The 23,038-nt window shown below is 41.2% G+C and overlaps 1 protein-coding gene across 6 annotated transcripts in view; it reads left to right on the top strand.

The window, feature by feature from the left end:
- CDH13 (cadherin 13) overlaps nucleotides 1-23,038 on the top strand; it is a gene marked incomplete at its 3' end in the record, with an annotated part of 461,247 nt that overhangs the window by 357,125 nt on the left and 81,084 nt on the right. For all 6 annotated transcript variants that reach the window (XM_083870235.1, XM_083870236.1, XM_083870237.1 and 3 more), the window contains one exon: nucleotides 20,422-20,562. In XM_083870235.1, the coding sequence (XP_083726361.1) occupies nucleotides 20,422-20,562 (141 nt within the window). The remainder of the gene's footprint in view (nucleotides 1-20,421; nucleotides 20,563-23,038) is intronic.

Raw genomic sequence — 23,038 nt, 5'->3', positions numbered from 1 at the left:
ATTGTTCATTATTGGGAACTGCCTGCTCATTTATTGCCCGTGCCAAGGGATGAGATCACTGTTACTAATCCGAGCCAAAGAGCCCCTCATTGCTCTGAAAGAGGAATAAAATGGAAACCCAAAAAAGGTTCTGCTCCACCTTGATGGCAGTGGCTGCCCCTGCCCAGCTGAGTGATGCCTGTGCTGCCCACTGAGCCCTGCCTGAGCTCCACACTGAGCCCTTCCTGTGCTGCCCACTGAGCCCTCCCTGCCTGTGCTGCCCACTGAGCCCTGCCTGTGCTCCACACTGAGCCCTGCCTGAGCTCCACACTGAGCCCTGCCTGTGCTGCCCACTGAGCCCTGCCTGTGCTCCACACTGAGCCCTGCCTGTGCTCCACACTGAGCCCTGCCTGAGCTGCCCACTGAGCCCTGCCTGTGCTGCCCACTGAGCCCTTCCAGTGCTCCACACTGAGCCCTGCCTGAGCTCCACACTGAGCCCTGCCTGTGCTGCCCACTGAGCCCTGCCTGTGCTGCCCACTGAGCCCTGCCTGTGCTCCACACTGAGCCCTGCCTGTGCTGCCCACTGAGCCCTGCCTGTGCTGCCCACTGAGCCCTGCCTGTGCTGCCCACTGAGCCCTTCCAGTGCTCCACACTGAGCCCTGCCTGAGCTCCACACTGAGCCCTTCCTGTGCTGCCCACTGAGCCCTGCCTGTGCTGCCCACTGAGCCCTGCCTGTGCTCCACACTGAGCCCTGCCTGTGCTCCACACTGAGCCCTGCCTGTGCTCCACACTGAGCCCTGCCTGAGCTCCACACTGAGCCCTGCCTGTGCTGCCCACTGAGCCCTGCCTGTGCTCCACACTGAGCCCTCCCTGTGCTCCACACTGAGCCCTGCCTGTGCTGCCCACTGAGCCCTGCCTGTGCTCCACACTGAGTCCTCCTGCCTGGGTTTGCAGCTCTCTGTTCCCAGCACAAAGTTCAGCAGCAGCTGAAAATGCGCCCATGGCTGAAAGGGATTTCAGGTCGGGGTTTGAGCTGTGTGCTCACTGGAGTAAATACATGACATTTGTTTAAAAAGCTCTTTTCCTTCTCATCCTCTCATGCCCAAACAGAAATCTGTCCATGCCTCGGTTTATTCCCTGCACAGGGCAGGGCAAAGGACTGAATGTCTTTGCTAAATCAAAAGCTGTTTTGTATTAGGAGTCAGCCACTGTTCCAAGATGCACAGATTTGCAATTACAGCTTTGTCCTGGGAGTGAGGATTCTAGAATCATTTGCTGACACAAATTTGCTCTGTGACCTGGGGAGACATTTAAATACTCCGTGCTTCATTTTTCTCCTGCTGCTACATAAATTTTTCAGTGTTGTGCCTTGTACCATCTGATTTGTGTTTTCTGGTTAATCAAGTCAAGATAAAATTTTAGCCTTTTAGCTGTACAATAGAACTGAATGACTTTGCAATTGATACATCAGATACTGGCCGGAAATTTTTTTGAATTTTTTTTTTAAATTAATTTCCATCTTGTCATGACTCTCCTGTTGTTTTAGAACCAACTGAAGCATTTGGTAAACACTGTTCCAACAGTAATTTGTATTCTGGGCGTCACTTGGTGCTGGAATTAGTGACATGCAGTTGTCTTGATGCAGGTGAATCAAAGTTTGCCGTGTCAAGTCCAATTCTGCTTCTGTTTAGGATGATAATAAATCACCCCCTGAGCTCTGCTGTGTACGTTGGGGTCTATCCTCAGTGCTCTTACAGCTTGTTTAAATTTCTAATGAAGACACAGAATAATCTATGCTCATATTACGGCTTCATTATGCAACGTAAAATGTCTGCAGGAAAACACATCCCCAGTCAATCATCACTTGGAGAAGTTTTCTCTTCTCCTGACTAATACTCCATCACTTTGATACCTTCCAGGCAGGTTTTGCATTCACCTCATGTCCTCAGAGTCTACAAAACAGCACAGAAAAATAAGCCAGTGCCCAATGCCATTACAGTGGATGCTGTGAGAGCCCATATGGTGTTAGTTTCTCAAAAATAAATCACACTGAGAACTGTTGGATGCATACAGGGATCTTTTCCAGTCCCTCTTGGAGGAAATGCTACACAAGAAAAAAAATATTTCAGAAGAGCAGTGATGCATTGCTTTATAAGAATTATATAAATCAAATGAACCTGGGATGGATTAATATTCACAGCATTAATAAAAATTAGATTTTAATTACTGTTTAGTAAACCACATATTATAATTTAATGCTAATTTAAAAAACAAAATTGCAGCACTTAGAGCAAGTTTCTAGACCAAGAAATTATATCTTCTGCATAGTCAGCACATCATGCTAATGCTGTAATGCACGTGTTAGATAAACCCTGCTGACACCTCCTTTGCACTTCTGCATGCATTATATAGACAAGTGTCTAGTAAACAAATTTTTCTCTTTTTTTGTTGTTGTAAAAGAGATTTTACCTGCAGCTCTGCAAAAACAAGTGGAAGTTTAATACCTCAACAGGCTGGGATTTGATCTGCTCTTCCCCTGGGCACACCAGGGTGATCCAGGCAGTTGAGAGGCAAAACTGTTTCTAGAAGTGCCAGTTCTTTCCCAAAAGTGAGAGCAAGGTATCTTTTTCCCTGGCAAATAAAACAATATTCTCCTCAAAAGAGCAAATCTGTTCTCTAGGGGGTGTTTGCCATCTCCTGTGGCTTGATGTACAGAAGGACATTGGTTATTCCTACAGTCCCTGGGTCCCCTCTTTTCACTTAGAGCTTTCTCTACAGGCATCTCTATTTACATATTGTATTTATTTACATCTCAGTGTTTGGTGTTTCCTTTTAGCCTTGCAAACCTCTCCAAAATAATTACCAAGTGGGAAAATGAAAGGGCACAGGTGGGACAAGCAGTTTGTTGTCTTGTCACCTTTGGACTTCAGTGCTAAGGATTTTCACTATTATAAATCTCAACGGGATTCTTCAAAGACATCCTTTGTTGTTCAACTCCTTGCTAGGACAGATTAAAAAGAAACTGCTGGAAAAGGAAAAAAAATAAGAACAAAAAAGCATCTTCCTCAAGATGACAGCTGTCCAGCTGGACAGGAACAGCTTTGTTTTCTGATCTTGTGTTTTCAGAGGGTCATTTGAAAAGTCAGTGGCTTGTTCTGTGGCATTAGAACAAAAGATGACTAAACTAAAACAAGAGAAGTATTCCATGCGATATCAAATCTATCTGCATTTCAGAACCTGTCAAAGTGAAAAATGAAACCACAAGCTTGGCCTTTAAAAATATTAATTCACTTTAGAGATGAAATGTAAAAGTGCTGGGAAAGGAGTCACCTTATCTTCAGGAAGAAGCAAGCACGACGAAACCCCTATCGCTCTTCCTGGATCTCAGATGGCACTTTCATGCCACCCTTAAATCTAAAAAAGGATTTAATCATCACTTCTTGCCACCATAAATCTCTGAAGCGTTTTTTGCTCTGTTATTAATGAGACAGTCATCAAATGCACCAACCAGGGCTTAAGGAATTCCAGTTCCTGCAGAGTAATTCGCCACTTTTACTGAGGATGTGGATTTAGTTCAGTGCTGACCTGCAGCAGCATTTTTGGGATTACAGCCCCAGCTTATTGACAGCAGAAAGAGTGGCCATTAGGATGTCAAAAAAGGTAATTAGTGAATATTCAGCTAATAAATTATCAATATCCAGAGATATCCAGTGTACACTTTTCACATGCATTCATTTAAAGCCTATATTTAACTTCTCAGCTGAGCATAATTTAAAGCTTTTAGGGATCATTCTGTTTGATGTTATTGATTCCACACGGCAAACTGTAATCAACTGATAAATCTCTGATCTTTAGTCACAATAAAATAATACGAATGAATATTTCTGTACCATTTGAGATGACATTTTGATATTGGCTTGGTCAAAATACATTGCAAAAGTTTCTCAAAAATTATCTGCCATAATCTATAATAACTGATGAAGAAATTATAGGTAAATTTTTGCTTCGGTAGACATCAGCCCAAACCTTTGTTCCATTACTATCTTTTTCTCAGATTACTCTTTAGTCAGTCTGGTTTGGATTTTCTAATTATTAAGACCTTCAAATTTGACAACACAAATGATTCTTCATGAAATACCGAATATGACAATGAATTTTTTTTTTTTTCTTATTCTTTCCAGTCATTTGGTGGCTTGGTTGTTGTTGCTGGGTTTTTTTGGGTTTTTTAGTAATTTCACCTCCCATATAACCCCATATTTCCTGTTCTTAGGCTGCCACCTAGTAATAGGAGAGAACAAAAACCTGTTGGATAGACAGCAAGTCCAGAGCAGAGAACTCTTACAGTATAACCACGGCAAACCAAGAGGAACACAGCTGTTAGTTTGTCTCTCACGTCCATAAATAAACCTGCCTTTTTTTTCCCTGAGGTTTAATTTTCCTTGCAGCTTGTTTTAATACTTCAGCCAAGTGGAAGTTCAATACAAGGGAGCATTCTAATGAATATTTCTCATTGTTTTATTTCCAAGCACCATAACCAATGAGGCAAATAATCCACGGCCATTAAGCTTTCTATATAAAGGATTGGAAGGTACACAGAGCTTACAGCAGCATGAATAACAGAGGTCTTTCCTCAGGCCTTCAAAAGTTGAAGACACAAAGATTATTTTCTAAGTGTGTGTGATGATCTCTTTAATATTACAATATTTTTATTGCCTCTTCAGGGAATAGCTGTGTGTTGCTTGGCCATCGTGAAATTTAGAGCAAGTTGATAATGAATTTTGGTTTTATTTGTCTTATTGTTTTCACAAGTGAAGCTCAGCTGTTGTCCTCCAGGTAAAAAACTGCATCTGAGCAGTTACGCCTCAACCTTTGTGCGAGCATCAGAGAGCCCTGCTGCACCAAACACAAAATAGCAATTAAATGGTAGAAACTTCCAGGAGGCTTAGAGAGCTTTCAAAACTGGTCTCAGGAAAATAAACACTTGGATGCTGTTTCCTCAGAAGCCTAACAGGCAAAGATACATCCAAACCAAACTAGAAATGTAAATATCTTATTAGAAAGCTCATTGCCTTTAAAATTGTCAGGCAAATGTTCTAGTTAGAGACCCTCAGTGACAAGCTGACCTCATCTGAAACCCTGCCACCCCTGCTGCCTCCTGAGGTAATTAAACTCTTCATTTCACTGAAACATTCAGTGAAAATGAAAATATTCAAACAAGAAAACCACTGAAATTCAGAAGCCACACCAGCAGAAACAGGCAGAGACCACGCTGTTGATGCCTTGGGAAGGCTGAGCTGGAACAGAGTCTGGACAGGGCTGGAGAATAAAGTAGATATTTATTGAAAGGCCTTTAGGACACACCTTGGGCAGGACAAGGGCCTGGTCAGGGCTGCACCCAAGGTGGACCCAAAATGGACACAAAATGGACAAACGATCACCAAGTCTCACACTTTGATAAGTTTTGTTCCATTTGCATATTGGAGTTTAATTGTCCAATTCCAGCTTCAGGTTGTGAGGTCTCATCCTTGTCCCTCCCCTCAGCCCACCCTTGTTTGTGCTTTTGGGCCTGAAAGTTGTCCTTGGTGTGCAGCAGGAAAAGGATTTGTTTTGTGTCCCTGCTGTGTGCAGAGCTGAGTGACACTGACTGTGAGCTCAGAACTGCAGCCCTGGGCAGCACAGAACCTGAAATACATGAAAGCTCAAACTTGAGGCATCAAATGGAAGAGCAGCTTGTGAATTCCCAAGTCACAGGATACCAACAGTACAAAGTGGGCACCTGCTGGATTCATCCTTTAAGTGGAACTGAAGCTCTCCTGGCCCAGTCCCCTCTGCACATTCCAACAGGTCCTTTTGAGGACAGAATTATATTCAGAGATGCCTTTATTATTAGGCAGTCATTTTGGGAATTGCTGGAAAATGTTCCAGCAGTACCATGCCAGTCAAAGATCCTGTAATATTTGCTTTGATCCCTGCAGGGAGAGGTTCTGGATGCTGTCAGGAGCATGTTGACCTTTGGCAAACGGAGCATCTGTAAATAAACTTTAAGGGCAGGATGTGATGCTTTTTTAATGTAGGGCTGGTTTTGGAGACATTATATTCTCTCCAACAGAGAGATCAATTGTCTGGGCTCAATATTGATGGAGGAATGTCTCATCTTTATAAAATTCTGGTTAAAAGGCTTGGGTTCTGTGGAACCATGTCTCAAAAATATTGATTAAATTCAACATAATCCTTCAATCTGCCAGGAATAATCAAAGAATTCTTTATAATTTACCACTGTTTGGAGGCACTTTAAAAGCTGCATATTCTCCTTTCCTGGTGCTGTGACATTTTCCTTTAAAGTGCTCCTTTCCTAAGTGTGTTGTAAGGGGAAATTTCCATAATGGCCCAAATAACGAGGTGTTGGTTATCTCTCTGTAGGGAGGGTTCAGTGGAATACTCAGGATGATGAATGAGCTGAATGACCTCTCAAATGGGTGCTGTTTGATGCTGTTCTTCACCAGCTGGAATTGGAATCGCTTGGGGAAAAAATAATGTGTCTGATAAATTCCATGGATATTATAAATCCATTTTACCTACCCAAGGTAAAACCTCAGGTCCAGGGAACTCAGTGGAGTCCAAACTCATTGTATTTTGTAGATCTTTTGTAGATCCTCCTTCACAAGAAAAAACCCATATTTTAAGTCAAATAATATTTTTGAAACAAGGGTAGATAAAGAGAAGGCAAAGCTTGGGGAGAGGGAGAACACTGGAAGATAAGTGAATTCTTCCTTGATTACCTGTTGCCAGACTTTGATTCCCAGAGAATAAACCTGGGTGCTGATTTCTTGTTATTCTGCTTTACTTTCAGTTGTGCACTGCTCTAAAACATTGCCTCTCTAATAATATCAATTTTATTTCACATTTTCACCAGCAGTTGCATTCCTGCTTTGATAAACAGCATCTTACCAGGTTTAGGATGCTGAACATTTGACAAAGGCAGTAATTTTAGAAGCATCTCCTCCATCTGCTTATTAAGCTAATTGTTTCACTTGTAGCCTCCCTTCCAATTTGTTGTAGTGTTAACTCAGCATTTCCTGCCTCTGGAAATCTGTTTAACTTAAAGTGACTTTTAAGATAGGCTTATAAAAGAATTCAATTTTCCAGTTTCCTTGTGAAATTGAAATTTCTTTCTTCCTTTCCTTTCTCTCTCAATAAAGTTTATGCAAATAATATTAAAATTTATAATGAGACTAATATTTGTTAATCTCAGTTCAAACAGCGGATTTGTATTAAAACACAGTTTCAAACACTTCTATTGAGAGTGAGAAAGTGTATTGCTTTTAATTCATTCATTACTGTGCCGCTCTCGTTAAGCTTGAATTGTCATTATGATTACACACCACAATTTTTAGTATTGAATATTAATTCTATTTAAATCCCATTAGATCTACGGTGGCTGGGCCTGCTTTGATTCCCATTTTGCAGAAGTGGTTTGGAGCAGTTCCAGCACATGAACCTGATCCTGCAGCTCGGTGTTGGTTTCAGCGAGAGATTTGTGCAAATAAATTAATTATGTGGATAAAAGTTCCTTGGGCTCAGTAAAGGTTGCAGGGCATTCCAGAATGTCACACAACCTGGGGCCTGCAGAAATGGCAGGAATTAGGTCTTGAGCTGCTTGAGGTCACTATCAAATATCCTGTTGGAGGACACGCTGAAATGCAAATTTCAGCTTTCATGGGGCACATTGCAGACACAGGGAAAGAATTGAAAGGTGCCTCAGCCATTTATTTGGTTTAATTGCAGATCTTTAGGAGCTGCCAGCAACACAAAATTACATTTGTCTACCTGTGTCTAAGAGGGGCTGGATTTTGACCCAGTTTCTTTCATGCTTCTCAAAGCTCTTGCCCTGCTTGTGGCCAAGTTATCCAAACTCTGGCTGGAGGCAGAATTTGTGTGTGCTGCAGTTCTGTGTGAGCCACACTCAAAGGCCACTCTGGGAATTCAGGGATGTGTGGATCCCCTCAGGCACTCAGCAGCCAGCAGGGACTGCACATTTCTCTCTCCAGAACAGCTGGATGTGGATTTGGCAGAGCTGGGGCACCCAAACTGCCGTTACAGATTTCAAATGGTGGTCAGGTAGATGATGAAGTAGTATTAAAATGGAAAATAACATATACTAATGCTGGTCATAAGTGAGTTTCTGTCTTCTAGATGATACATATGAAGTAATGAATAACATTTTGATTATATAGTACCATATTTTTTAACTTTTCAATACACAGATTTTAAAAGACACTTATGATAGCTAGATATAAACTATGATTTCCAATAAACAAGTAAATTAATACAACTCAAGAATGTAAAGAACTTGTACTTTCTCTTGTCTTTTACTTATCTTCTTAATGGAGCGTTAAAAGACCATTCCACGCCCCAGGAAAATCCAAATCCTCCACCCTGAGAGCAAGGACGGAGGGGAGCAGGACAGAGCTGTGGTTCTGAAATCTGCCCCCAAGGCACAGTGTAGCCCTGGTTTTGTCCCTGAGGTGTTTTGGTTTTCTGAAATTCTTTTCCCAGGGAATTTTCTGTAAACAATAGAAGTGTTTTTGTAAACTGTACTTTGTTTTCATTCCTTCCACTAGGAGGGACTTCTTCTTGATGTCCCTCTGGTCTGACCAATGTGAGTGAAGAGGTTTGTCTTTGTGTCACCAATCAAATTGGTCTGTGTAAAATAGTATAAAAGGGAGACACATCCCAAAAATAAAGGAGTAATTTTCAGCCTTCTGAAATCAGAGTCTGTGTCATTGTGGTGTACAACAGCATCACTCCAGGGCTTCCAGGGCTGGGCTGGGTATGGAAGTGCTGCTCAGATCCACAGCTCAGCTCTCCCTGCCTTTGAAAAGAGCTTTTATAATAACGTTGTGGATGTCTCTTCCCAGCCCTTCAAAGGGCTCAGCTTTTCTTTCCTCCCACTCCTGCTACCAGTGCCTCCCATACCGTTCTCCCCTTTGTTGGCTTCACTGCTTTTAGTCCATGAGAACTGCCTGGAAATGGGACTTGGAGTTTGCAGAACTCTTTCTGAGCTCTCTCCATTGTAGTTCCCTGACCTCTGCTCACCCCCTCTCGTATCCCACCTCCTGCATTCACCTCCCTTCTGTCTCATGGTGCTGCATGTTTTTCCCTTAATTGCAGTTTTGTCCTCCTTTAATACAAAACCAGTGGATTTCTCTCAGTCATTAACTCTTATCTCCATTGCTTTCTTAATTCTGCACATTAGCAAGAATTTGTTTTTCTTTCCAGTGCTCCTTGGGAGTTCTCCTGAAGGGAAGTTGTGTATAAAACTACTTTATAGAGCACCAGGCCTCCAGAAATTTCTGACATTGAGTAGCACGGGCACAGCAGGGACACTGAGTTTATACTGCAGTATTATTTCTTCTTATTTGAGCAACCTGTCCTATATTTCTTGTCATGTAAATTATTGTTTCACAGAAGCAACTGTACTGCAGTGCAAAATCTGCATGAGGCAGTGACAGGCCAAGTCTGAAAGTGAGACTAACCTACAAAAGTTGGTTTGGTTGTAAGAAGACAAAACCTGACTTAAGGATGATGGTAGGGAGCTCTTTGGTTGGCAGATGCTCTTAGAAAATAAATGTAGGGTTGTGGAAGTCTAGCAAAAAAGAGAACTTTTTAACTGAAGCAGAAAATGCAGGACTTCCAAAAAAAGGCATTTAATTATTTTTTTTTTCATCATGAAAGGAAGTGATAAAAAGATGCGTGGGAGTAAGAAAGAAAAGAATGAAATTGACTGGAGAAATTTTAAATGTAAAATTCCATTGTTACATCTTTCATCAGAACACAAATCTTATGGAGGGGTTGATTTTTTCACCCCATAGTGCGATAAGCTTTTTGGTAAAACAGAAATAGTGTAATTGAAATCCATTTTGCATCATTTTCCCTTGGATGATTTAGAATTAGGCCAATTTGTATTCTGCAGGTACAACCCAACGAAAATGTAAATGCAGCCACCAGAATTGTTTTTGTCCACAAGCAAAGCTGGTATCATTTACTGATCCATTACACTCTCAGCAGGGTCCTCTCTTTCAAAAGCTACCTGGAATTATCGCTGCCAATAGAACACTAAACTCCAAAATAAGATTTGCATAAAAAATGGGAGTTCAAGGAAAAAAATTATAATAGTGATTAAAAGTAACATTTGATTACTATTTTGATTAGAACACCACTTTGAAACGTGGCATTCAAACAGACACAGAGGCTTTTTTTTCCCCCTCCAGCCCCAACTGACAACACACCTATTTAAACAGATTATTATGTTCCTGATAATTTGCCTGAAATAATAGACGGTGCTTCCATTAATATTTAACAATATAAACATCAAGCAAAGGCTGTACATCTGGAATGATAGAATATGTTTTTTGCATCAGGGTGCTAATTTTAGCAATAACCCCTGTCTGCCAGGGCTGCTGATGGACGGTTGTCGTAACAAGTCGGTAATTGAGTTTTCCGGGCGTTTTGACCACTGATACAAATTTGCAAAGCAGATTACACAGCAGAAACGCAATTTCCATCCTGACCTTTGTCACGTTGCTTTCCCTTGGGGGAATTGGAATGTTTAGGGAGGGAAATATGGTCTTAAGTAGCCTAATTTGTGAGAATGTGACTTTTGGTGTTAACCCAGTGAGTCGCATTTCGATTCATTCGATAACGCATCATCTGAAAGTCTGGCATGAGGCAGGTATCACAAAACTTATTATCTTTTATTGCCTAGGCATAAAATACAGGGTTAGATGGTTATAAATTGAAACTCAGGGAAAACTTTTATCTTACAGCTGCCATGCAAAGATCCTGTTTTGTTTTTGCAAATAAAGAGCTTGGTTCATATCCTCCAGTGTAAACAGGGCACGGGAATGGTGCTCAGCTGGTGTGGGTGTGGAGGTGCTGGTTGGGGTTAGGGATGGAGAACCTCCTGAAGATGCCTCTGCAGGAGGTTTTCAGGTGGTTCATCCTGGTCTTGTGAGTGCCACACTCCTGTGGTGTCACAGCCTTTGGGACTGTGAGAAATAGCTGAGGCCCAAGGAAAATCCTCTAGTTGAATGTCAGGGCAGTGCTGATCAGTTCCTTCTGTGTGAAATATTTACAGCCTGGGGTGATCCCCTCACCTGTGGGTCCGTGCCTTGGGCTTGTCCCCAGTGTCCAGGGGCTGTATTGCACAAACACAAACACCCTCTTGTGAGACCTGCAGATTGCTCTGATTTTTATGTGATTATACCTGCAACAAGGCAGGGAGAATCACCTTCATCCTTCTGTTTTGGGGGATTTGGGGGCTTTTCTCCAAAGTGTGCATTCTCGTGCCTTTGATGCCCGTGTTATTGGTGCCGTGGTGTTTTGGAAGCAGCCTTTCACCCTGAGATCTGGTTTGGTTTGAATACAAACCTATGGGAACCTGCCAGTTTTTCATTCACAAACTGGGCAAGTTAAAGCTTAATAAAAGTGTAAATAAACCTGGGAAGTCCATTTGAAGCCAGTGGAGCTGTGCTGATTTATTCCAGCCTGAGACTCTTTCCAGGCTTGAACACTTTTGGGGTTGCTCCTGATTTCTCCTCTCCCAGAGTTCCAGCAGAACCCCGTTGCTCATCTCTGTCCTGATCCATTTCATCTGACCCTCCACAGGCTCAGGGAGTTCTCTTGGCACTGGGATTTCTATATGGACATATTTCAAAAGCTGTCTCTACTAAAAGCCATTTGAGGTTACTGCGTAGGAGAAACTTGTCTCTACTTTCATATTTTTCTATTTAAATAAACTCATTCCTACCTACAGTGGGGACTAGGAACGATCCAATAATTTGCAACTAATAATTTATTAGAACAACTTTGCCCTCCTTTCTCCTCGCAAATTGTCTGCAAACAGATTGTACAGCTCTAATATGTTAATAGCTGAAAATTATTTGACCATTTTTTTTTTCAGCAAATACCTTTTGGCCCGTGGATTATTTGAATTGCAAATTGCGACTGTTAAAATGAAATATATAATTAACAGTGCAAATAGAGCTGATTGGGTGTTGCAGGAGACCGGTTTTTATGGAAATATATTGATTTGTTGAAAGGAACATTTGTTACAGCAACACAGTTATTTGGGGAAAAAAAAAAAAAAAAAAAAAAAAAAAAAAAAAAAAAAAAAAAAAAAGCAGCTTTGTTGAAGTAAATATTTGTAATACAGAAGGGAATTCTTGAGTGCTCCTGACAGCTCACTTGAGATTTTACTAGTGGAGACACCCAAATTGAAAGTCCTGTTGAAAAAGTTGAAGTGCTTCTTACCTTCCCTCAGCCAGCCAGGTGTCCTGATGCAGACATTTATTTATTCTGAGACACAGCTCTTTTCATGTGCGCTGCCCAAATTGTTACCTTTGTAAATATATTTAGGCAAAACTTGGCAGATTGTGTGGTAGTTGTGATATTTTTTTAGCAGTGTAATAATCAGGGCAGGCGAGAATGGTGCCTCCTACACTTGTCAGTCAGACTCTTAATGTCGCCAACCCTATGTTCTGATTTTAATGGAAAAACCCTTGGAAAGATTTTTTGCTTTCTAGAATTGTTGCAGGGCTCAGCATGAAGCTTTGGAAAATGTTAAGCACCAGGGAAATGATGTAACCTAGTCCATCCTTGGGGAATTTTTTGGGAGGATACAGTTCATTAATGTGGATGACATCCAGAGCTTTCTATCCAGAAATTGGAGTACAAAGAGTGGTAGGTTTGGAGTCTGTGAGGAACAGGAGTGGTGCCAGGTACCATTTAAAGCACCAGAATGTCAGTGCAGGGAGGGCTGGAGGCTCCCTCTGGTGCAGGCTCTGTGGGAGGAGGATTCTGATGCAGCACACAGGAAGAGGTGCCATGATTTCCATGGTTCCTCTCCGAAAAGGATCCTGTGGCTGCAGGAAGGGCAGGGGAGCTCCAGCAAGCTGGGTTGTCATGGATCCTGAGCTCTGGAATTGCCATTTATTGTGAGATCTGGATTGACATGAATTGTGAGCTCTGGAATTGCCATGGATCCTGAGCCATGGAATTGCCATTAATTGTGAGCTCTGGAACGGTAATGGAGTTGACATGGATTGTGACATGGAGTTGACATGGATTGTGAGCTCTGGAATTGCCATGGATGCTGAGCTCTGCATTGTCATGGATCCTGAGCCCTGGAATTGCCATGTATCCTGAGCTCTGGAATTGTCATGGATGCTGAGCTCTGGAACTGCCGTGAATTGTGACCTCTGGATTTGCCATGGATTCTGAACTCTGGAATTGCCATGAGTCCTGAACCCAGGAATTGCCACAGATCCTGAGCCCTGGAATTGCCATGGATCCTGAGGTCTGGAATTGCCATGGATCCTGAGCCCAGGAATTGACATGGATCCTGAGCCCTGGAATTGCCATAATGCTGATCCCAAGGAGTTCTGTCCCACCAAGGATGGCTGTGTGTGCTCCTTACAGCCCCAGGAGGGACAGTCAGTGACCCCACACACACAGGGAGTGTTTGCACTCTGCAGGGGCTGTAGCTGTTCACAGACCCCAGTGGAGCTGTATTTTCTCTAATCAAGGCCATTCCTGGGGGGCAGACCCTCACTCCACCACTGTCTGCTGCTGACAGAGGGTTTCACTGTTGTCTTTGTGCTCCTGGCACCTCTGAGTGTGGAATAATATGGGTGATTAGGAGGTCTAAAATCAGCACAAGAAGTTACACAATAATTGATGCTTTCACACTGGAGTGAAAGGTTTCTGCAGCGCTGTTTAATTACAGGGGAACAACTGAATTTTTTTTGCCTGAAAAAGAAAAAAAATAATAGAAATTACATACATTGGTCTAAGAGGAAAGCTGAAACATAGCTTGTGTTTTAAAAAGAAAAGGGTGATTTCAGTATGTTTGACAGCAAGTACTTTTCCTCGGAACATTGTGATTCTTATTCTCCAAAGCTATTAAAAATTATTATAGTGCTTTATACTTCTAGCACAGCTGCCACGGAAAATGATCTTTTTCCCAAACCATGAGCATCTAGCAAGTAGCTGCTGCAGATCAACATCCCTCTGTCATGCAGAGAAATATCTTTGCCTGGTAAAAACCAGTGTAGAGGCACCAGCTTCAGTGGTGTTGTGTCTTTTATAACAATTAAGGATTTTATTTAGAATACTGAATATTTGCTCTCATCCATGGGGTTAATTTTAGTAGTAGCCTAACTAACAATAGTGATTTAAGGGGAAATATCTCAGACTAAAACTGAGCTTCAGCCACTGTTCTGTCCTAGAGGCTGGTGGCCTCTACTTGAGGAGAAATTCTTATCAATATCATCATCCATGTAAGGAAACTTCCTTAATATTTGTTAATATTTTATTTATATTAATATTTATGTTAATATATATAACAGCCAGGATGCAAACACAGCCTTCAACAAAGTGATATTAATTCAATATCCAAATCCTAATTTGTACATCTGTCAAAACTTACCCTTTTACACACACTGTTGAAAACACGCCCCGAAAATTCCTGTATTTTCATGTAAAACATTAACAAACTCATCCATGTACACAAGCCCTATGGTTAAGCCAGCATTATGAAGAATAAAATGTGCAAATTTATGTGTAATTTAAAATAAATGTGTAAATTACAAGGAATTAGTCTTGATCCTATACACCCTATATATTAAATAGTCCTAGATTTCATCATGATGGAAAACAAATAACTCAGGCCAGGAAACCAATTTGGCTCAAACACTTTGGAGCAACTTTTTTCCTTTTTTTTTAATGGCTACTGCTGGAGGAGAAAATTTAGTCTTCCTTTTGCTTCCAGAAATACCCATGGACTCCACGTCTCCCGCGGGTAGTAAATAGATATTGATTTTCTTCATAACAGAAGCACATTATTACAGTGATTAAACTGTAGACCTTCCTTTATGATATGAAAAAATTGGAAATTGGTGAGCTAAAGAGGATTTATGTTACAAAATAGTTTGGGTTTTTCTATTCATCAAACTGTAATTCAAGCTCTAAATGCAAAGCCTCTGTGTATATCGCCCTTTTTAAGCAGCAGCAACTGGCATTTAAAATAAATGCTGATATTATAATTATCAAAGCATTATGTCTGTTAGAGCTGCTAATAGTCACTTTGCTTCACTTTTTTTTTTTTTTCTTTTTTTTTTTTTTTTTTTTTTTTAATTTTACATTTGTCAAAATCCTGACAAGCATACTCTGGGATAATGTTAGATTCAGTGTTGATATTGTTACTCAACAAGAACATTGATTATGTCTTAATAAGACATATTCAGTATGCATTATATGCAATTATCATCTTAAATGAACACAAGCATTTATTTAGCACCAACTGAAATTATTTCAATCCGAAGAATTTTCCTTTCTGGTTTATTATATTATAAAGCCATTAGTACCAAATAGGATGTGGCAGCACACTCCTGATACAGTATTATGCATGAATACATCGTTCATAAACAGAATTATAAACAGAAGAGTCGAGGCAGTGTTGCATCATTACAGAAATAAAAATATCTCTGGAATAATCAGAAAACTCGCTATTGATAATTAGTATGGAAAGGATCTTTAAAACTCTTATAAGGATTTTGAATGTTCTGTGCATTGTTTGCTTCCTAAACACAGTTTGTTTTGATTTCAGCAACTTTCTGGGAATTTGGGGGTTTCTATTCTCCCCAATTTTTTTATTTTTTTTTTTTCTTTTTGAATGAGGACTGAAGCAGTAAAGGAAGTCTTTGTGCTGTGGTACTGAGCGTGCCCTGTCCAAAATATGCAATCCATGGGTGTCATGTAGGGAGGCACTAGAGGAATATTGGGTTGGGGGCTTCCTAAAGTTATTGCAATCACAGCCTCAGGGGCCTTAAACCTTCCCTGTAATCACCCAAGTAGTTCCACTGGTTCCCACCTCACATTTTGAGATCTACTGCTCTGATGGTGCTGCCAAGTCCAGCTGAATTTGGATGCCCCAGAGCCCAGAGCAAGGCTTGGGCTGTTCCTGCTAATGCTGTGAACTACTGACAGCCAGGGCTTGCTTCTCTCCACTCACTGACAGCTTTTTATTGTATCTGTAACACTGAAAGATCAAAACCCAGCAGAAACCCACCATCATCTGGTTTCATTCAGCATCACCCAAAATCTCTCCCTTGGTTCATTCCACCTGTGAGTTCCTGCCCTGCACAGTTTATTTCCCTGTGTTGTGATTAGCTCCTGCTGGCTTTGGCAGGAAGCTGAGCTCTGAAAAAGTTCCTTTTCTGGCTTCTCTCTGCTCTGTGGGGCTGAGCCAGCTCTGCCAGGGCAGCAGGAGACTTAGGGGTGACCTTATCATGCTCTACAACTCCCTGAAAGGTGGCTGTGCTCAGCTGGGGTTGGTCTCTTTCTCCAGGTAGTAACTGACAGAATGAGATGACACAGCCTCAAGCTGAACCAAGGGAAATATAGGCTGGATATCAGGAAAAAAAATTTCAGAGAAAGAATAATAAAGTACTGGAATGGTCTGCCCAGGGAGGTGGTGGTCACACTCCCTGGATGTGTTTAAATAAAGACTGGATGTGGCACTCAGTGCCGTGGTTTAGTTGAGGTGTCAGGGCTGGGTTGGACTCAGTGATCTCAAAGGTCTCTTCCAACCTGGTGATTTTGTGAATTCCGTGATTCAGAGGACTGGGATCTGATGGGAATGTTAACTCTGGTGGGCATGGCAGCGAGGGGATGGTTGAAGGGAAGCACTCAGGACACAGCTCACCTCCTTGGCAAACCACACGAGTCGGCAGTGTCACCCCTGCCGTGGCTGAGTGACTGCAGGGAAAATTTATGGGGAAAGGAACAGTTCTCCTGCTGTAATTACACAAACCCTCTCAACAGTGTCACACTCCACAAAGTCACAGTTGATAAATAATAAGCCACACCAGCAGCGACTCGATGTTCATTTATTAAACTAATCCATTATCCTTTGGAGCTGCAGACCCCACTTGTTGAGAGCTGGGGCTGGTTTCTGTTGCTAATATCTCACTACCCGAGTGCTATTGATTGGATTGCTTTTGCTTAGGTCCCTCAGGAGCAGGCCTGGGTTTAGTGACTTGGTGGGACATGTCTGAGTCTCTGTGGGCCCCCAAAATGATACAAATTTTGGGACCCCATCCAAAATTTTGGGATCCCATTGAATATTTTGGGCGCTGCATTTATTGCTCACTTGCAGCTGGGCAGGGATGTAGATGGGGAAGGAAAGATGTTCTTCTCCACTTCCACATTCCAGCAGCATTTATTACTCACAAGATGGGAGGAAAAGGAGACAGAGACCACACGGGGGTCAATAATCTGAGCCCTGAGAAGGTGGAAATGCTGAGCAGGTGCCGTGAGATCTTCCAGAGCAGCCCTGACCCCCAGCACAGCCCCTCTGCAGCATCATCCCTGTGGAATGGGGCTGCTGGGAGCACAGGGAGCCCTGCTCTGTCTGCAGAAATGCAGTTTTTTTGGGAAATCACAGTGCTCTAAACAACCCCTGCTGCTGCCTGGCAGTGCGGGGCTGGAAACAGGAGAATTCTGAAAGATCCTTTACAAGGGAGTGCAAAGAGAGCCTCTGATGGGAACAAGCCTCAGCTCAGGTTTGCATCTGTTAGCAGCTGCTTCCTCTAACAAAGCAAATATTTGGTGTCAGAAGGAGTTGTAGGAAGTGTTACATAGCAGGGAAGTGTGAAGTATTCATAATTATATGAAATACTACTCAAAATTCAATGTTTTTCACGTTTTGCATGAGCTTAAACATTGGACTCCTGTCACAGACATTTCTGCTGCAGCAGATACAATTTCCAGCGTAAATGGGCTTGCTTTCAATAGAAAATGGGATGGTTTTCAAAGGAAAAAAGGCCAATTTGTGAGTAAAAATGGGCTTCTTTCTGAGCAAAGAGGCTTATAAACATGAAGTGATAAATGGCTTTGCAAGTTTTGCATGCAATAATAATGACTTTCTAATCAAAATAATGAAAAAGTTGGGGCTAGGGGAGGGGAGAGAAGTCTCATTCAGGTTTTAATGCACTTTAGGAAACAAATATATGAAAACTGTAAATTTAGTTCCCCTCCATGGTGTGAGTTTGTGTTGCAGACCTGTCAGCAATACTTCTTTGCGTAGATTTTTATGATGTTATAAATCAAATTCCTGCTCTTGGTTTGCCGCCTTCTGAGATGAATTTCCTGGAATAATGTTGTAAGACTTCAGGAAATACATTTCTTAGGATCCCCTGTGTGGCAGTGGCATCTGATTTCCCAGCAGTCTTAGTGGTTTTAGAACAAAATTTATCTTCTGGCTTGACTTGTTGATTTTACATGCAAATTTATTGTTTCATAATAGCTGATCTGATGAGCAGTTGAGGTGGTTGCTTCTCTTTTGGCCTAAAAATGCTTCAAAATCCATGTACTGAGGAGCTGGGATCTCCTTCTCAAGTATTCTCTGAAAAATGAGATGGTGAGATGTGCCCAGGAAAACACCTAATGCAAAATTCACTGTTTGGGAAAACAGAGCAGATTGGGTGATCCAAGGGTGATGCTGTTTTACACTACAAAGACACAGACTCTGATTTCAGAAGGCTGAAAATGACTCTTTTATTTTTGGGATGTGTCTCCCTTTTATACTATTTTACACAGAGCAATTTGATTGGTGAAACAAAGACAAACCTCTTCACTCACACTGGTCAGACCATAGGGACATCAAGAAGTCCCTCCTAGGAAAAGGAATTAATAACAAAATACAGTTTACAAAAACATTTCTCTTGTTTACAGAAAATTCCCTGGGAAAAGAATTTCAGAAAACCAAAACATCTCAGGCACAGAACCAGGGCTACACAAAGGGTCACTTTGCTGGGCTGTGTCCCTGCTGGAATTCCCTGGGAAAGTGTTGGATAAAGGACACGGATAAGGGATGTCAAAGCTGGGAATGCTGGGCTCTTGCAGACACAGTTCCAAAAGGCTCCAAAAGGTTCCAAAAGGTTCCAAGAGGTTCCAAAAGGTTCCAAAAGCAGTGGCTTTGTTGCAGTTTTCTCCATGAGACCCAGATTTATTTTCCAGGAGGGTTTGGGTGAGAATTTCTGGTCAATGCAATGTTCTCACCGTGCAGCCTCAGAGGTGCCTACAGCACTGCCCCATCTGTGTCCTCTGTGTCCCCTGTGCTGGTGCTGCTCTCGTGGGCTTTGAGCAGAGGGTTCCATCCCAGGAAGCCACACAAAACCCACCCTGATGAAATTCCCAGTGAAATCCATGTCAGAATTCCCATGAGTTCTGCAGGAGCAGGTTCTGATGCTGAGGGCAGCTCCCTCTGACAGAGCTGCTGCTCAGCCCTGGCCCAGCCTCCAAACACAACTGCTGTCATCCCTGATGGGACAGATGGGAATCCCAAAGGCTGGTGTGGACTCTGGATATTGCTAGAGCTGGCTCTTCTCCAGGGAAACTTTTCAACAGTTTTTCCCAAAACAACCTTGTGTAAACAATATTCCTTTCCCACAACAACAGGTGTTGTTTGCTATTTCTGTTACTGAGCCAATGGGAGAGGTGTCAGCCCTATGGACCAATAATGTGACTTCTTAGTGCAGTGTGTTATAAAAGGCCTGGATAAATTGTAAATTAAACCTTCTGATTTCTAATGCCTTCTGACTGGAGTCAACAAGCATTTTTATTTCATGTCCTATCACAACAGGCTGGCACATTCCCATTCCAGAACTGAACACAAATGGGTTTTTTCCCACGTGAAGGCTGTGTTTTATGAGATGAAATTAAGTTGGATTTTGCTGTAGGTGGGCAGCCAGATAGGTACCTACGGTGTGTCAATGAGATATCAGCAATATAAATCATTAATATCACTCTGCACATTCGTTTTGGGCAATGACTGGAAGTCTCTGCCCATTTTGGAAACTGCTTTTTTGTATCTTGCAGTGGAGCAAACTTAGATTACCAGTCTAAATGCTAATAGCCAGAATGAATGGGATTTAATAAAGTGAATTTATATGTAGATTGTGACATTAGTATTTAATTATGTACCCATCATAACACTGATGAAGCAAGCTGCTAAATATTGGTGTACTGAAGGTAGAGCTTACTCTTAAAGAGCAAGTGTATTTTAATTTCTTACCTCTTTCCTAATCTTCCTAAATAACAGGATAAATTATGTTCTGTTTACCAATATTCACCTTCATGCTGGATTGCAAATGAGGTTTCCAGGGTAGCAGCTGATCTCATAGAAAACTGTGCTTGTGTTTCAGGGAAACTCTCATAACAGGTATATTTCTCTACTGTGCTTGATTAGGCCAAATAAAGTTTTGGGTTTTTATAAAAAATTATTATTTTAATGTTAATTAAAAGTAGCATGTTGTCTTTGTGGGGTTTTTTTAACCTTATTTTTTTAATTTTTTTTTTTTTATTTTATTTTATTTCCAGACTATGGAAAGCCCAAAGTATGAGCTGGTTATAGAAGCCAAGGACATGGGTGGGAAGGATGTGGGACTGACGGGCACAGCCACTGCCACCATCCTCATCGACGACAAGAATGACCACGCTCCAGAATTCACCAAGAAGGAGGTAAGAACTGGCCATCTGTTCCCTACAAAACGGTGCAAATAATCTTAATTAGCTCATTTCTAAATATAAAGATGTTCTTTAAGGGAAGAAGACACGTACAGAATGTTTTCAGTTCGGTGTGATAGACTTTCCTGGAGCTGCTCTTTTCTTTTTTTTTTTTTTTTTCCACGTTAATAAACGTGTGTGCATCAGTTCCAAACCACAATGCAACCACAAGGTAAAATAATAATAATAAAAAAAATGTCATTTAGAGATTGGCTAGCAGAGTGCAAACCTGCAAAATAAATTTTGCTGGTGGAAACTTTCTCCTTTTGCTCCTGTGGGGGGAAATAGCAAAACTGGCTTAAGGCTCTGGATGGTCAGGACTTGTGGATGAAAACAACATTTTCTTCCTGTCTACAGCACTTCCCCTGTGAGCCAACCAGAGTTTGGGGTTCTGCAATTAAAGCTCCAGCCCTAAAAGCTTCAAATTTAACCTACAGGTGGAATTTGCAAGGAAAGGGTTGTTTTTTTTCCCCTATAAATTGAATTCTGCTGAAGGGTCCTGGAAAGTTCAGCTAAACCCCAAAACCAGGGAATTCCCTGCCTGTCTCCACCAGACCTGCCCTGCTCACACTGCTCTCTTCCATCCCCTACATTTACTGAGAGTCTCTGTTTTTTTTGGTATCTGGAGAGAATGAGAGAGTTTGAAGAGTTTTACCTAATGACAGCCAGGCTGGATTTTGCTATAAAAGCTTCCTGGGGCTCTGCAAACTTTTAAGGAAAAATTCCCAAAATATGAGAAGCAAACCTGAGGGCTCCTGATTTTAAGATAATTGTGGAAGAAGAAAAGGGAAACCTGTTGCTGTAGAAGTTTTTTTTTTTTTTTTTTATTTAACCTGAATTATATTTTTACCTTTTTAAAATTTCTTTCCTGGCCTAATATCAGCGATTTGGCAACGGATTATATTGAAACAAATTACTGTTATTTTACTTGAATAATTATTTATTTTATAAATGCAAAGTAACTGAATAACAGATTCAAACATGACAGAGATGGGGCTTTTAAAAAAGGAAAAAAATAAGAAGAAAATAGAAACAATGACAATTTTGCCAAGGGAATATCTATAACTACATCAGTAAAACATTTTGTCAATAGTGTTTCAGTCACCTAAAAAAAATATCATGGAGAGCCTGATCCAAACCTTTCAAGTGCATAAGTGACAATGAAGTGACTGTGATCAAACTATTAATTCCCTTAGAATTACCTTTTAGATCAGGTTTTTAATGCTCTGAAAGCTGTTTCCTGACAACCAACACTTAAGATATCTTTGAAACGCTGTATTTTTTTAACCCTCTGGAAAATAACAGTGTACAAGGACAGCTTGGTGTATTTAGAAATAAGAATGAATTGGATTAATCAATATTGATAGTAATTCACGTCAGTCAGAGTCTTACCTGCTTGAATTTCCAAAGCTGGAGAATTCTTCTCTGGAAGAAATATTTCTAGATTGAATTCATTTGAAGAGGTCTTTCTGTAATTATAGTCCTGTTTGACTTAATAATTTGGTAATTTGGACAAAAAAAATTTGTGTGCCTACTTAGCCACAAATGAGCTGTCAGTATCAATTTCTGTGGAAATTGAGAAATCCTCATAAATTCAGTTCTGTCAGTGACAGTAAAAGATACTTTATACTCTGGAAAGTTTGGGGGGTTTAGCATGGAAATTAAATAGGTGTGAATAGACAGCATTATCTTGTTTTCTTTCAAAAGTCTGTTCCTAGATACCTTTTTTCTTGCATGTTTTTTTTTCTTTTCCATAGCAGCATCTTTGTTTCTTTTTAATGGTTTGCTGTGAGTTTGGACCTTCCACTATTTAGAGATGACCTCAGAAATCTTCCCTCTGCCTTGCTAAGAGATATTCATATATCCCATGAGGAAGGCAGGAAAAATCAGCCTTTAATGTCTGATGCCAGCCCCCTTCAGGAGCAGATCCTCTGTTTAAAATAAGTGCTGTGAGAGGAGGGAGGTGCCTATCAGCTGATTTAATGCCACTTTATTTGATTTTCTGCTGAAAGTGCTTCGTTATTGCATTTTAATACCAGTTTCATACCACAGGCTGCAATACTAGTGATTCAAATTAGAGCTGAAAGAAACAGACAATAATTGTTCAAGGTAACTTCTGAAGGAGAAACCCTGAATTCAGTAACTCTGAAGCTTTGATTCCAGAGTGCAACTTCTTTTATTTATTTTATTACCTGGCCTTGGACACTTCTGACGCTGTTGTACACTACAACCACACAGACTCCGAGCTTCAGAAGGCTGAAAATTACTCCTTTATTTTTGGGATGTGTCTCCCTTTTATACTATTTTACACAGACCAATTTGATTGGTGACACAAAGACAAACCTCTTCACTCACATTGGTCAGGCCATAGGGACATCAAGAAGTCCCTCCTAGGAAAAGGAATTAATAACAAAAACAAAAGGAATTAATA

This window comes from Zosterops lateralis, assembly GCF_965231275.1.
Source record: "Zosterops lateralis genome assembly, chromosome: 12".
Lineage (NCBI taxonomy): Eukaryota > Metazoa > Chordata > Aves > Passeriformes > Zosteropidae > Zosterops > Zosterops lateralis.
The sequence above is the reverse complement of the archived record's forward strand: the minus strand, read 5'-3'. Positions and strand labels throughout refer to the sequence as shown.